Below are 16,315 nucleotides of genomic sequence, written 5' to 3'. Positions count from 1 at the left end.
ACCTCAATCAGAGCTATTAGGGAAGTTGCCTGATTACTGCCAGTATAATTTCACCTTAGCAATTTGCAGAAACTTTTAAATATAACAGAAAAGTGATGACAAAGAGTTTGAGAAGAAATTTTGGAAGGATTTCAGTGCCTTTTGGAAAAAAAATTAAATCAAAGTTTCTTTGAATCATAGAAATGTCAGTATTTTTTTCCCAAACAACCAAATAAGTTCAAGCAAACAGCATGTACAGAAAAATATGGTCAGAGGACCCTAGCACTTTCTTTTCTTTTTGCATAAGAATAGGACTGGTGAGGTTTTTGTTACTGCAATGATGGTGGTAGCTCAAAAGGTTTGTCTAACTCTAAACCTAACCCTGCTATAGGCTTGCTGCAAGTAACATTAGACCAGTTTCAAGATTATCAGTTGAGCAATGCTAAATTTTGATACTTTGAAAACAGGATTACCCTCCTTTCAAAGCTCACTAGTCTGTCGCATCAATTTAATATGAACTCATAGCTACAAGAAATATGATCTTACAACCTGAACTTCTAGATTTAAACAACAGGAAGAAGAGGGGAACAAATACACACAGACAAAACATTATGTTGGGAACATGGAATACCTGAATCCATTTCTATATGTTTATCACATGGTGGAATCAGATTATTACTTCTTCAATCTTCTCGGTTGATAGAAACCAGCTTCAAGTCTTTTTACTATGTCAACCTAAAATGAGTTAACATAGCAGTACTCTTCTGTTTGCTTCAGCTTGCTGTCAGGGTTCCAAGTAACACCCCCAACAAAAAAAGACCCCAAGGCTTGAGTTTCCTCAAAGTTCCATTTTATTAGAGATGTCATTTTGGCACATCTGGGAAAACCTGAATCTGAACGTTTCCAGATTTTCCCTACCCAAAAGAGTGTTCACATCCCTGCCCAGCACCTACATGTCCATCACATGATCCAATCAGGCACCATCCAAAACTGGAGATCCCTCCCAGTCACCTCATCACAGCTGCAGGGCAAGATGGCCCTGACTCTCTGAGAAGAGAATGTTATTTTGACTACATATCGCACATACTCCATATAATGCTCACTCCCATTTTCCCTGAAGGCCCAAATGTAAAAGATGGCTTCCAGGTCTGACACTTGGGCTTTAAAAACATCCTCTTTTGTCTTGGAGTTGGTTAGTTAATTAGTTAACTTTTAGTTTATATTTTTTGGAGTGGATGGAAATGAAAGTATTAAAGAGGAGGAGAAAGGGCTTGTTCTTCTGTCCGTCATTCTGTCTTTTACTCTCTTACAGAGTTGATCTTTGGAATGCAAGCAACTTGAAGTTTGGAGATGAATTTCTGGGAGAGTTGAAGCTGCCACTCAAATTTCTTCGACAGTCCAGCTGTTATGAAGCATGGTACTCTATTTTATTAAACTATTTTGCCCTTTATTTGTATTTCTTTATAAGTTGTTTCAGAACAATTTTGCTGCCTGTCATAATTGATTTCTTATCTAGTGTATTTTTTTAAAAAAATCCTTCTCCTATCTGCCCCATCTAGTTTTAGATAGAAATACATGTCATCACAACCATAATGTGTTTAGCTACATAAAAACGAAAAGACATGAAGAAAGATTTATAGACTCTTTCATAATACTGGGAAGAAAGGCTGCCTATATGCAATACAATCTATATATAGTTTTAGAAGCTGTTTTATGTTTCTCTCCTTTGTTAGGTATTTCCTGCAGCCCAGAGTTAATGGCAACAAAACACTGAAACCTGATGACCTAGGTTCTTTGCGGTTAAATGTGGTTTACACAGAAGACCATGTCTTTCTTCCAGAGCATTACAACCCCCTTAGAGACCTCTTATTAAAATCTGCAGATGTTGAGGTAATTTTTCCATTCTTCTCATATTTATTATTTTACAATAAACAGTCTGGTGTCCTCAAGCTCTCTGCAAACATGGCTCCTTGCTTATTAACAAATTATAAGATAAATTAGATGCTGAAATATGCAAATGTCCAGGAAATGATCTTGTTATGATGACTGTGTCCCCAAAATAATTTGGCTGTGGGAAGCCAACAGTCTTGACCAGGATCATTTTTAATCTCTGGATTCCTATACTTACTAGCAATAAGAAACCAGTGATTTTATCTCTGCATTGCAATTGTTCCTTGAGTAGGGCCTAGAAGGGAACATCCGATAACTTTCTATTTTCCCTTTCCTGTTAGTATCTTATCTTCTGTATTCCACCTGTTTCTGTATTCCGTCTGTAAACTGTGGGAAAATAATAATCTCCCCAACTTTCTCCAATAGCTTATCCATTGGCTCATTATTAGACCGTTGGCATCCTGCATGGAGGACTTCACTGCAGTAAATTTTTTTGTTGCTAGTCTATTAATCAACTGATTAGTAAGCTAGTAGAAACTATGGGAGGAAGGAAGCACATCATACAGATAGCTTCTGAAGATAGCTGGTTGGCTACAACTGGATTAGAATCAGCTACTGCAGGGGTATCAAACTCGCGGCCCGTGGGCTGGATGCATCATGCACTGGCCACTCCCACCCTGATTTTAGTTAACAGGGAAAAGTCGCAATACGTCATGTGACGACGATGCGACGTCACACATTTGACACCCTTGAGCTACTGTCTTGATAAATTGGTAATCCTTGACTTAATGCAGAAATTTTCAAACAGTGGTTATAGAATACTGGCTGTTTGCAGAGATCTCTCAGCTAGTCAGCTGAAATCTACCCACGTATTGTAAATCAGCTGGTATGACAAAATGCATCAGTGGCAAAATAAACAGGTCTTCAGGGTAGACTGCTACTCCTCCTTTTCTTTGCTATGTAAATCTGTGAACTCAACACAAGCAACTCAAAAAAAAAAAAGCTAATCGATATCTAAAACTGGGATTTCATTTATTTTCAAGCAAGTTCTTAGGACTAAGAGATTTTTACCCAAGAACATTCTTGATCAAATTCATGTTAAGATTTGTTATTATTGCATGTACACAAAAATAATTCAAGGGGTAAATGAATACTGAATTGTGGATTAAACTTTTGGTAAAAAAAAAAAAATAGCTGAAATATCTTTAGAAAAATTAAGAGGACAACTATGGTCATTATCGTATTTGTCAAAAACATAATTCACATTGTAGAAAAAGCATTAGGAGAAGGTGTTTTCAGTGGGCGGACTCCACATTTTTACGAACATTAATTTAGTGACTGACAATTGCAGAAACTTTGAGAAAAATTGACTTAGTGCAGCACTGCGTAACATACAAGCTACATGCGGCCTGTTAGGTAGAGTTGTATTTCTGTATCAGAAACTAGTTTTTCATTTTAACATTCAAGTAGCCTTTTGTCAAGTCTACTTAGTATTCTTGCTATTCTTTGAGAAGATACAACTGCATAGCTTCTCCTGATTTGGCCACTTCTTCAGGAGGTCCAGGGTCAATGCTTCCTTTGTATTCTTCTTAATGAGCCAGGTTTCTCCTGTAATCTTTTGAGTGACTTGTCCCCATGATCTCTAAACCTCTATAAAATATCTTCTAGCTCTCAGCTTTCTTTCATGAAATATTAATTTCCTTTCCTCTAGAAGAGTGCAGTGTAAATCCCCATATTGACATACTGTAGCAACTTTGACAAAAAATACCAGAGACTGGGATAACTTATTCCATTAAACATTTATTTTTTATCAGTTTATTGAAAAACCAATAGTTGTTTGATTTACACATAATGTTAATTTGTGCATTATGGCTTAATATAGCATCTCAACCAACTCAAAGTCTTTTCCTCTCACAAACCCAAACAGGGATAAAATAAGGAAAAAAAATGTAGTTATAGATAGCATGTCTTAAATTGATAAGTGCCCAAAATACAAGTTTTCTTTTGTAATTCCACTTAACTAAAAGCTGACATTTAATGAAAGAAATATGATAGATATACATACATACAATTTGACCTCAATACATTGTGCCATAGGTTTCTATGTAAATGGACACTGCTCTTAAGAAATTGGCAGTTCATTTAAAAATTATTTCAAGAATGCCTCCATTTAAACTTTTTTGCTTTTCTCTGTTTAGCCTGTTTCAGCATCAACCGCCCATATACTGGGTGAAGTCTGCAGGGAAAAACAGGAGGCAGCCATACCTCTGGTTCGACTCTTCCTCCACTATGGCAAAATTGTGCCTTTCATTAGTGCAATTGCAAATGCAGAAATAAAAAGGACTCAGTAAGTACAATAGTGCATGTATTGTAAAAAAAAGGTACCGAGTAGCAAATGATGATATTTTTTGTGGGGGAGGTCATACATAAGGACAAATGGACCTTTTATTTTCCACATTCATTTATTGATAAGCATTCCACAGCAAGTATTTTCAGCATCAAAAAGTTGTGGTTGAGGTTAATAAAGACAGGAACAGAATTGCATCATCTAAACATTTGGATGATGAATGGTTTAAAGATGAGGATTTTTTTTTAAAGCAAGGTCAATATTTTGCCCTGAAGCTCCATAGCTAAATTCCTTATGCTATTTTTACCAACCAGTAGAATAGTTTTATAAGGAGAGTAGTAGTCCAAAGATATCCTGGGAACTATTTTCTCCTAAAACTTAGCTAAGAGAGCACGCAGAACAATAGTAGGATAGATCCCATTTCATTAAATACCTTGTAGCTTGCCTCACATGTTTATTATAAGAAGAAATTCTGATACCAGATACAATATCCATGGATTAAGGAAAGAATGCAAATCTGGTAGAGAAGGATTGGGCCAAGCTGCAGAACTGCGTATTTCTTTGTTCTGTAGCCAGATTTGAAGCCTAGATAGCTCATTTATCTTCTACACTTACTTCACTACAGATTCAGTCTTACTGCTATGAATTATAGACTTATCAGTTTATAGACAGCTACTGCACTAAAATAATTATCCTGTTCAATTGCCTGCTTTTCTAGAAGAATCCTGGACTTTGCTGACCAGACTTAACAGAAAAACAGCTGCTCTAGTTTATTTTACTTATTTATTGTTTGCCCTGCCTTTCTATTCAAATAAGCCAGGGGTGTCCAAACTTGGAAACTTTAAGACTTGTGGACTTCAACTCCCAGAATTCCCCAGCCAGCTCACAATTGCTAATTTTTAAAACATGATACAGCTGATTAAAAACATAATGAATATAGGTAATCCCCGACTTACTACCACAATTGGGTCTAGAATTTTATGATTCTTTTCTGAAGGTTGTTAAGTCAATCCCTGCAATTAAATGAAGCATGTGGCTGTTAAGCAAATCCAGTTTCTCCCAATGACTTTGCTTATTGGAAGCCAGTTGGGAAGATTGTAAATGGAAATCACATGACCCCAGGAGACTACGACTTTTCTAAATACATGCTGGTTGCCAAGCCCCTCAAATTCTGATCAGGTGACTGTGGGAATGCTGCAACGATTGTAAGTGTGAGGTATGGTTGTAAGTTGAGGACCACCTGTACTAAAATAATATAATCATTGTAAGCCTGGCAAAGGAGCTTTTCCTTTATGGATTTCTTCAATGCTGAGGACCTGGAGAACACTCAGATTGCAAGTTGTCTTCCATTCCTTGAGACTGAGCAAGCCACTGACAATGGGGACATTTCAAGAGGATCTCTCCCGCAGATATTAATGCCAGAGAGGGCAGCAAGGAGAGGAGTTTTGCACCACACGATGCTCTAATGGGTGTTGTAAAAATCAGTGCTAGAGATATGTGCAAACTACTATTCCGTTTTTTTTAGGACCATGCCAATTCAGCTATTCCAGAAATGATGTTTGTTTCAGTTGGATGTTTTGTGATACCCCAGATGTTATTTGGTTCCAATTTTATCTGGAACATCACATACTGGTACTAGTTCAAACAAGTCCACTAGTACAGGACTATAGGATGGCATAGAGAAGAAATGGAATGATCCAGACATCTCTGAAATGTTTGTTGCTGATCGGTTTTTCTCATGCCTTGCAATACCAACTTTAAACTTTTTATGGAGATGCCAATGGGTTGGCTACCCAGGAGCAATCTGTGCCCAGCAAGTTATGATATCCTTCCTTTGCAGCAGTCTGAGGCTGATAGCCATTATTGATCGTCACACTATGATTAGTCCTTTTTAATGGGCCTCTAGATCAGGGGTGGGTTCCTGCCAGTTCTAACCTCTTCTATAGAAGAGGTTCCACAAATCTACAGTCCTGTTTAGAACCGGTTCCAGCTCCCTCCCCACCCCCTGTCTGCACATCATCAAGATGAAGAGTGAGAGGAGGAATTCTGGGAGTTGAAGTCCACAAGTCTTAAAGCTATCAAGTTTGAACATCCCTGGGTTTCTTTTTTTCTAAAGGGTTAGAGATGCAAGGGTCTTGTAACTTGACAGCTTTAAGACTTGCGTGCTCAGAGTTTCTGAGCCAACATTTTGGTTGCTAAGCAAGAGCGTTGTTAAGTGAGTTTCACCACATTTTACAAGTTGACCATGCCTACCCAGTCACATGGCCGGCAAGCCATTCCCACCCGGTCACATGGCCGGCAAGCCACTCCTACAAAGCAGGCCACACCTACAGAAGAGGTTCTAAAAAATTTTGAAACCCACTATTGCTCTAGATATACCTCATATTCCAGTATCTCCTGCAATTCTTTTATTAAAAGTTTATTATAAGAAGAATAAATGATTAACAAGATGTTTGCTTTCAGAGATCCAAACACCATTTTCAGAGGAAACTCATTAACCTCCAAGTGCATTGATGAAACCATGAAACTAGCAGGGAAGCATTATCTTCAAGTCACACTGAAGCCTATTATTGATGAGGTGAGCTCACCTTTATTAACAGAATGTGCAATATCTTTTTATGGTTGTGTGTTTGATCATCAACAATGTACCAAGTCAAGAACATATAAACAGTATGTTACAGAAGTAAACATTTGTTTCTAAAAAAGAATGCAATCTACGTACAAAAGAAGCAATTGGTGTAAATAACTATTTTTAGATCCAGAAAAAAAATGTTTTTTTCTTAAATTTATGGAGATACTTGCTATCTCCATATTGCAGTTGTCTTGTCTTTTTTCCAATGACAGAAATAAGCAAACCACATATTTCCTTTAGTTGATTCAGCATTTCCCAGAGTTGATAATGTCATGGCTAGCCAGTAATCTATTCTATTTTTAAAAAACATTAAAGTTTGCAATACCATGTCATAGTCATATTTTGTCTTATTCAAAGCAATGAGATTTTCCCCTTAAATATTCTTTTGATAGCATATTGATAACATTGGAATCCATTGGAATTAGGTGGCTAATAAATTTAAATATATAGATTAACTAACTAACTAAATATTATTTCAAAATGCTTGAGAAAATTTAAAAAATACAACTGCGTTTCTTTTTGTAGATCATTTATTTCCAAATGATAACTTTTTTTCTACAGCCTAAATATTTGTCTCCTTACTTCATTTTCCTTGATCATCATGTGCACCACATTAGCAACGTCAATAAACAGAGTTAAGACTGGAATTTACATTTTAGCCAGTATTGGAAATTAGATTTGCAATGGGTTTATAAACTTCTCACTCAGGGGAAAAATGGTTAGTGTCATTGCCAAAATAAAAAAGAAATAAGAAATTGAACCCAAGAAAGAATATTCGTTTTCAGATCATTTATTTCTATAAAACAACTGCAGTGGGGCAAATTCCATCTGAAAATGGAGACATGTCAAATCCTATTGGTAAGTAATCCATTACGCTGATATCTATTATGTATTTTCTTTGTTATTTTTCACAGATCTGCCAGCTCCATAAACCTTGTGAAATTGATCCTGTAAAGTTGAAAGATGCTGAAAATTTGGAAAATAATAGGGTAGGTAGTTCAAGCGAGAAAGTCAGTTTTTTACCTATGAAAATAATTACACCTTGAAATATGTTACCCACTGTAAATTAGGTGGGACTTAAACCATTGTTTTCAATAGAAATGTAATTACAATGTGAATTTGCTACTCTTCTCTGCAACAGATTAAGGATGATACTGATTCCAATTTCCAGATGTTGAAAACTATCACACTTGATAAAGATTGTTTGTTATATTACCAGATTTCAACACAAAAAGAAAAAAAAGTAGTTTTTGATGGTCAGGCAGGCATTTTTCCTGGCATGGAATCCCATTTATTTCATCTTCTAGAACAAGGGTGTCAAACTCAATTTCATTGCAGGCCGCATCAGGGTTGTGTTTGACCTCGGGTGGGGGGGGTGAGCACAGCCAGGGGTGTGTGGCCAGTTTGACGTCACTTGTGCCAGGGGCGCCTGTGATGGCCCGTGGTGCCTCTTTCACAGAAAATGGGCTCCCGAGCTCAGTTTTTGACTGGGACGGCCTCCTGCAACCCTCTGCCAGTAAAAACGGAGTTTGGGAGGGCCACTACCTGTATTAGTGTAAGATGGTTTAATGCAATATAATTACTAATGTAATGGCATTGCTTATAATAATCAAATTCTATTAATATGAAAATTAATTAAAATGTACCTTGTTCAATGTTTTAAAGGTCTGAAATTATCTTGGAATTAATGTTTTATGTTCTTTATTTTCATTTTAGGAAAATCTTAGGCAGTATGTAGATAGAATTTTCACAGTTATTACAAAATCTGGGGTCAGTTGCCCTACAGTGATGTGCGACATCTTTTTTTCATTGAGGGAATCAGCAGCTATACGTTTCCAAGGTAATATAGAACTTAAACTCTTTTTTGCTCTCCCGTTTAAACTAATTGGAACATTCTCTATTGTACATTCTTGTGAAGCCATTTTACTACATAGCAATAACATTTAGACTTATATACCACTTCACAGTGCTTTTACAGCCTTCTCTAAACAGTTTACTCAGTTAGCATATTGCCCCCAACAATTTGGGTCCTCATTTTACCGACCTCGGAAGGATGGAATGCTGAGTCAACTTTGAGCCTGGTGAAATTCCAACTGCCAAATTGCAAGCAGCCGGCAGTCAGCAGAAGTAGCCTGCAATACTGCATTCTAACCACTGTGCCACCACAACTCTTATATGTTCCTGATATATGTGTTCATTTGTATAGACATCTTACTTGTGAGCTACAGTAGTGTGTTTATACATCCTTATTTACGTTTTGTATAAAATTTAATGAGATTTATGGTCGGTTTTATATTTGAAAGCTTAGAAATTAATTAGCAGAACAATACCATCAGGGTCAAAATTAATATTCATGTTCATACAGTAGAATCTCAACATTATTACATATTTGATATTAGAATTAGTATTCATAATATTAGCAATAGCAATAGCACTTACACTTATATACCGCTCCATAGTGCTTTACACTCTGGGCTGTTTAAAATATCAGCATATTGCCCCCAACAATCTGGGTCCTCATCTTACCAATCTTGGAAGGATGGAGAACAGTGAGTGAACTTTGAGTCCCATTAGGATGGAACTCCAGACTGTGGGCAGAGTTAGCCTGCAATACTGCATTCTAACCACTGCACCACCAGGTCTCCATAATGAAAAAGGGAAAGGTGAAAAAAGGTATGGAAAAAGAAATTCAGGGAGCATACTGAACTTTGAATAAATATGACACTATTGGTAGATGACTATAGGTGTTCTCCTCATTTTCATCCTAATAACTGTACGCTTAGGGAAGTAAAAAAAAAGTTCAGTGAACAAATAAGGTAAGTGAACAATATTAAAGATATCCCTGGAAGGAGTTTTATTAGGAACCAATCAAGGAGGAATAAATTTGTCCAGAGGTTGGACATAAATTTGTCCAGAGGTTGGGCATGTTAGTATTGAACTATGTTATTGCTGGATATTTGGTGACAGAAGAAGCTTAATAGTTGTCAGGATGGGACTTCGAATGGAAGGCTTATAAAATTTTATAGTTTTAATTCTTATGCTCATCAGTGACCCAAATAAATAAACATTAACAACAGTTGCCTTCCACTTAGGCAATTTTGCAGCTATTGAGAGGTGATGACTAAGCTCGAGAGACTATAAAAGCCCTCAAAGATATTACTAGCATTGTAAATTCTAAACTGAATGTAGCTGAAAAAAATTATCTCAGCTGAAAGATTGTGGGAAGTCAGTAGATACATGTGTAATTGCTTTATAGTTGTATCCAGATTATTACGGGGAATTCAGAAATCTTCTCATAATCACACTGAAACTGAATTATACCCGATATGTCTTTAAGCTCCTGTTGAAGGAGGAAGATTATGTTCTTTCCCTTATGTTTTGGTTTTGTTATTATCCTTATTTTCATCCAGACTGTTAAATATCTTCATTTTGGAGATTAAATTATGCATTCACTTATGATAGCTGTATATCCTTGGCTGCAGAGGATGATTATGAATTGCAGTTATTTCCACAGATGTGATCAGAATATATGTTCAAATAATGGTCATTAAGCATGTTGTTGACCCTGACACTTCTTATTTTACCACTAAATTCTTAACTATCCATTCCCACTGTATTAAATTTATTTTAGATTACTCTTGTCATACTCAACTCTTGTTTTCATGAGCAAAAGCATCTCTTACATACAGACCTTTCCCTTTATTTTGACAGAAGGGAATTTGGATAGCAACTTGCAAGATAGTCTTTCATGTTTTTACCCGCAATTGTGCATCTTAACATTTTTGGGTTGATTGAGGTGTTTTCATCTATCACTCTCTCCTTTTTGGGGTGGTCTGAACCATTTTTCAGAGTAGAATCGCAACATGATCATTTGTATTCTGTTTTAAAATCATAGATGACCCAGATGTGAGGTACACAGCAGTAAGCAGCTTTATTTTTCTGAGATTCTTTGCTCCTGCAATTCTTTCTCCAAATCTTTTTCATCTTACACCGCATCACCCAGTAAGTACTTCAGTTTCAGGAGGTCAATGATAAGCCCATTATGTCCTTCCCTTTGAGCCACTGTATCTTATTTAGTTGGCTCTTTTTCATTGTTTGGGTTTTAGACTTTATCTGGCTAGTAACAAGTTATAGTTTGTATCACTTTTTTACAATTCAAATGCTGAAATGGGCAATACTTAAATATGTGCAATACCTTACACAAGATATTAATATGAGTGTTGAAACTTCATATCAAATCTCATACATGGCCATTCCTAAAGGGTGATAAAATGTGAACAAGAAATGTTTACCACAACATCGACAACTCTTAAGGGCAGGCACTGTTCCAGCAGTAGAAACAAAAAGGGTAAGTGGTGAAAATTTAGAAAAGTAGGCAAATGGTGGAGAACTAACACATGAGGAAAATTAACTTGTTCATCTGCATATGTGAATAATTATTTTTGTTTCTTTGCATGCAACAATTTAGTTTTAAAATTCAAATATATCTTATCTTATTTTTTCAGCAGCAAGTTGCTGCTGAAAAAAATGTTATGGAATTTTGAAATGCGCATATTCCATTGTATTCTTAGTTTTAAAAAATTATATTTCCAAATTGGCAATTAGCATTTTTCTCCAGGCTGAATTCTTTTCAACACAAAATTATTTTCACCCTGATCCTATAAATAGCATATTTACTTAATTCTGCAATGTTGGATCTTACAAAGGAAACTAAATAGGAATATTGGGGCAGCCACTAAGAGAATCCTGTTCTTTATGTTTTTTCTGCCTAACAAAAAAATAATTTTTTATTGGTCAAACTGGAAAATACTAAAATGTCCTTAACCACTAGCCACTAAACTAAGCAGAGTAGCCGGAGAATCCTGCCAGATGCAAAAGTCCTTAAACTTTCTTCTCACTTACTCACTTAAACTTTACGTACAGAGTAAGAAAATGCATTTTAATGAACGTAAACCAGAAGCTAGCTTTTATGGTTTTCCATAGCAAATTATAACATGGTTGTTTTCTCTCTTGTATAGGATCCACAAACTTCAAGAACTTTGACGCTGATCTCTAAAACCATACAAACATTGGGCAGTTTATCAAAATCTAAGTCTGTAAGTATCCTGAATTATGATTATTTTTGCACTTCTGTAATTAAAGCCTATAGGGATGCAATGGCTCAGTGGATAAGATGCTGAGCTTGTCAATCAAAAAGGTCATCAGTTCGAATCCCTAGCACTGTGTAGGGGAGTGAGTTCCTGTTACTTGTCCCAGCTTCTGCCAACCTAGCAGTTCAAAAGCATGTAAAGAACGCAAGTAGAAAAATAGGGACCACCTTTGGTGGGAAGGTAACAGCGTTCCATGCGCCTTCGGCATTTAGTCATGATGGTCACATGATCACAGAGACATCTTCGGACAGTGCTGGCTCTTCGGCTTTGAAACAGAGATGAGCACCGCCCTCTAAAGTCGGGAACAACTAGCACATATGTTAATAAATAATGACATAATACAATTACCAAAATGACTTACTGGAACATCTGTAAAAATTATCATGTCCCAGTAATGATAATAGAATATCAAAAGTAATAAATTAGGAGGTTAAAATATTGTGAGGTTTCCGAAAACAGACTGATAAAATCTTGGCTCAAAGTACGCCAGATATAACTGGTTGCAAAGAAAGTATGGATAATTGAGGTGACAATACCAGGGGATAGTAGAATAGGAGACAAAAGATTGGCGAGGATCACAAAATATCAAGATCTGAAAATCGAAATTAAAATTGAAAGCTTCTGGCATAAACTGGCCGTGATGTCCCAGGGATATTACCATACTGGGGGCTGTACCAAAAAATCTTGGATGCTACTTAGAAAATTGGTTCATTGACAAATTTTCCCTCTGTTACAGTGGTGGGTTGCAGGCAGTGCACCCTGGTACGGGCGTACTGGTGCCTGCCCGGAGCACCGGGTACCATTCCGGTACAGTGCTCCGGAGGGCACACCCGCCCACCCGAGCTCCTTACCTGTATTTGAGCTCTTCGGCGCTTCCCCGCCCGCACACAGAGCGCACGGCGCCTGTGCAATGCTCCGCCAACAGCTGGAGCGTCGCGGAGGCGTCTCATGAGGTAAGGACGCATGCGCACGCTGTGCGCATGTGCACGTTCGTGTGGTGGATGCCGGGCCCCGTTGCAACCGTACTGGTTGCAATGGGACCCGGAATCCACCACTGCTCTGTTAATTGCAAAAAGCCACACTGTTTGGGTCTGCCCCTAGTACTACACTGATACAACAAGACGTCCTAAGTTCTTGGGAGAAACGTGATGTGTACAAAGGCCAACTGTGAACAGATAGTAATAAGAATAAGCTAATATGGAATATTTTTTATTTGATTGTACTATAATCTGTATAAATCCATGTTTTTACCAGTTTGGGGAAGGAAGAAAGAGTGGGATGCAAAAATAATGCAGGTATATATATGAATATATGAATTGTGATCCAGGAGTTTCTCTAAACCAGCAAAACCCTGAGAGATTATTCATTGGTATGGCCAGCCATTTTCCACTTAGAGCTTAAAGTTTGTTTGTGAGACACATGTCCTATGAACTAATACTCCTGGCTTGTTTCTAGCATTAAATCAAAACCTAAGCAATCAGGAAGAGTTTTTAAAATCTTTTTTACCATTGAAAATTATTTATCCATGAGTTAATGAATCTGATTTTTTCTTGTATTTTGATATCAAGTTTCACGATCAAAATGGTGATTTTATTTTAGGCCAGTTTCAAGGAATCCTATATGGCTACATTTTATGACTACTTTAATGAGCAAAAATATGCAGATGCAGTAAAAAATGTAAGTATTAAAAACAATATTTTGGGCACTTTGGGGGAATACCAACCAGTTCCGTAAATTATTATTTATTATTTAATTAATTTTAAAATCAATGTTTTTTGAATTTATGAATGACAATATTTTATGAACACTGAATTACATGCATGTGTATTCTAAATAATTAATTAGAGGTAAAAATAATAATGGGAAAATATTGGAAATAAATCTTTTGGCCACTGAATATTGATTTAAAGTTTTCTTCAATAGATATCTTTGGAGTTGTAATAAACAGTATGAAGTAGTGCCATAGTGTTAGCATTTTGACCATTCTCAGATAGTTCAGGAAGGGTAGGATGTTTTTTTTTTCATATTTCAGTAGCTTAGCTATTAAAAAAACCTACCTGTAGACTATATACCAACTTTCTGTTACTTCTAGATTTACTGGGGCTATAAAATACAGAATTAACAACCATCTATCCACCATTGAAATATATTAAAGATTATGCTCCCAATATCTCTGGGGAACATTGGAATGGGGAAGGTTGTCTAGATGTTGTTTTTTTCCCTTTTCCTTCCCGTGCTGATCAGCCATCTGCTATATGGATTAGTACAGTGGTGGGTTCCGGATCCCGTTCCAACCGGTACGGTTGGAACGGGCCCAGCGTCACCCACATGGACATGTGTGGTACTTGCGCACATGTGCGCAGTGCACACTTGCGTCGTTCTTGCCTGCGACGCTTCCAGAAGCCTCCACGATGCTCAAGCTGCTCAGCGGTGCGTTGCGCAGGCGCCGTACGTGCCGTGCGCGGAAGCACCAAAGGCTTAAAAGTCAGGTAAGAAGCTTGGGCGGGCGGGTCGGCCCTCCGAAGCACCGTAACGGAACAGTACCCAGTGCTCTGGGCAGGCTCCAGTATGCCCGTACTGGGGCATACCGCCTACAACCCACCACTGGATTAGTAAGACATTTGTGAACAATATATTTGACACTACTCTTAGCAAAATGTCTGCATCTCCTATACAGAATTCATTGACAAGAAGCTCAAGCCTTTCATTCACTTTTAATTAATTTTTGCCCTCCATACCTGTTGGACTGCAGGCCTTTTAATTCTAAACCAATGTAGATTAAAAACTATTATATAGGCTGGAATTTATAACAGCTGGATTTCCACATGTTTTGAGGGGCACAGGTCGAAATAAACTGATTTAGGTATCCTCTAATGAATGTGGAAGCAAGCATTAGACCAACATCAATCGCAACTGTAATAAAATATCAAAATTAAGCCTCAGGAGGAGGAGAAGAAATAAACATAATGTATGCAGACCCACGATATGATTGAGCATAAGATATTTAACATATGTTATTTGTACATGAGGAATTAATTAATTCCTTTCTGTTTCTTATTAGCCAATAAATCAGTGTTTTAAAACTTGAACTTACTTGCTCCAACAAGTAAGAATTAGATGACGTCCATGTTAAATGTTTATTTCATATCTATTCATTGTTTGCTCCAAGTTCTTAGATTTGATTTCATCCTCCGGAAGGAGAGATCACAAAATTATAGAACAACCAATACTACTTAAAGAAGGGTGAGCTTATTGCATCAGTGTTTTTTTTCCAAGTGTGTAAGATTAAATGTTTCATCTTCTGTTTATAATGGGTCTAGCAGGGTTCTATAAAGTTCTGTGTAAGTGTTGTGCTGTCTAATATGTGTTAAAGGCTTGAGTGCGGAAATAAATAAAAAATGTGAATGAAAAGAAGTGCAAATAATTACTGTAAGTTTTTAGAAGATTGGATTATTGTTGAGAACACCACCTTTTTTCCCCATCAGAAATATTTCCCAAATACCAAAAATATGAAATATAATTAGCTATGAGTTAGGCAGGGTACCTGCTTCTAAATGCAATTAATTTTAATTAGGTCCATGACATATACCTGCCATCTCAAACTTTATTGCTTTCTTTTAAAAATTATTTCTATTGCCTGTAAAAAGCAAAAATATTTGACTTTCTAACCTTCCCTTTTTAACAAAAAATGAACTTCTGCAACTGTATTTTCGTTCTCTAATTTTTTTATTTTATTTTTTATTTTGGTCTTTGCTTGTCCTGCCGTGTTAAAGATACTGAAATAACTTTAAGGAAAGTTAATAATAATATTTCATGGAGTTAAGATGGTAAAGACAGATGGCACTTAGCTGTAGCTTTCTGTCATATAATATATTTGCTTTTTTATTAGGCACCTCAGTTAAAGGCTTTGACTATTCAGCTACAAGTTCCTAAATGTATCAATGTATATGAATATAGAAAAAGTAGACCAGATGTTGGTCTACTTGCTCTACTTGTTGGTGCTTCCTCAAAGAACACATGCCTTTTCCTGGTAGATGTGCAGTTCAGAATAATCCATATTTGAATTTAAGAAATATCAACATGTTATCTCTCTAGTGCCGTGATGGCGAACCTATGGCACGCGTGCCACAAGTGGCACGCGGAGCCATTTGTCAGGGCACGCGAGGCGCTGCCCTGTCAGCTGGCCAGCGTGCATGCGTGCGCTGGCCAGCTGAGTTCACCTTTTTAAAAGCTATTTTTCGCCTTCCCCAGGCTCCAGAGGCTTTATAGGAGCCTGGGGAGGGCGAAAAGAGCCTCCCCCCCCCCGGAGGCTTCAGG

General features: G+C 37.1%; 1 protein-coding gene across 2 annotated transcripts in view; it reads left to right on the top strand.

The window, feature by feature from the left end:
• Positions 1 to 16,315, top strand: part of RASA3 (RAS p21 protein activator 3) — a 171,364-nt gene that overhangs the window by 146,052 nt on the left and 8,997 nt on the right. For both annotated transcript variants that reach the window (XM_081947953.1, XM_081947952.1), the window contains exons 9-18: positions 1,292 to 1,396; positions 1,713 to 1,869; positions 4,068 to 4,216; positions 6,680 to 6,794; positions 7,763 to 7,837; positions 8,565 to 8,688; positions 10,744 to 10,850; positions 11,867 to 11,944; positions 13,598 to 13,675; positions 15,168 to 15,241. In XM_081947953.1, the coding sequence (XP_081804079.1) occupies positions 1,292 to 1,396; positions 1,713 to 1,869; positions 4,068 to 4,216; positions 6,680 to 6,794; positions 7,763 to 7,837; positions 8,565 to 8,688; positions 10,744 to 10,850; positions 11,867 to 11,944; positions 13,598 to 13,675; positions 15,168 to 15,241 (1,062 nt within the window). The remainder of the gene's footprint in view (positions 1 to 1,291; positions 1,397 to 1,712; positions 1,870 to 4,067; positions 4,217 to 6,679; positions 6,795 to 7,762; positions 7,838 to 8,564; positions 8,689 to 10,743; positions 10,851 to 11,866; positions 11,945 to 13,597; positions 13,676 to 15,167; positions 15,242 to 16,315) is intronic.

The sequence above is a fragment of the Natrix helvetica genome (genome assembly GCF_964273705.1).
Source record: "Natrix helvetica genome assembly, chromosome: 3".
Taxonomy (NCBI): domain Eukaryota; kingdom Metazoa; phylum Chordata; class Lepidosauria; order Squamata; family Natricidae; genus Natrix; species Natrix helvetica.
The sequence above is the reverse complement of the archived record's forward strand: the minus strand, read 5'-3'. Positions and strand labels throughout refer to the sequence as shown.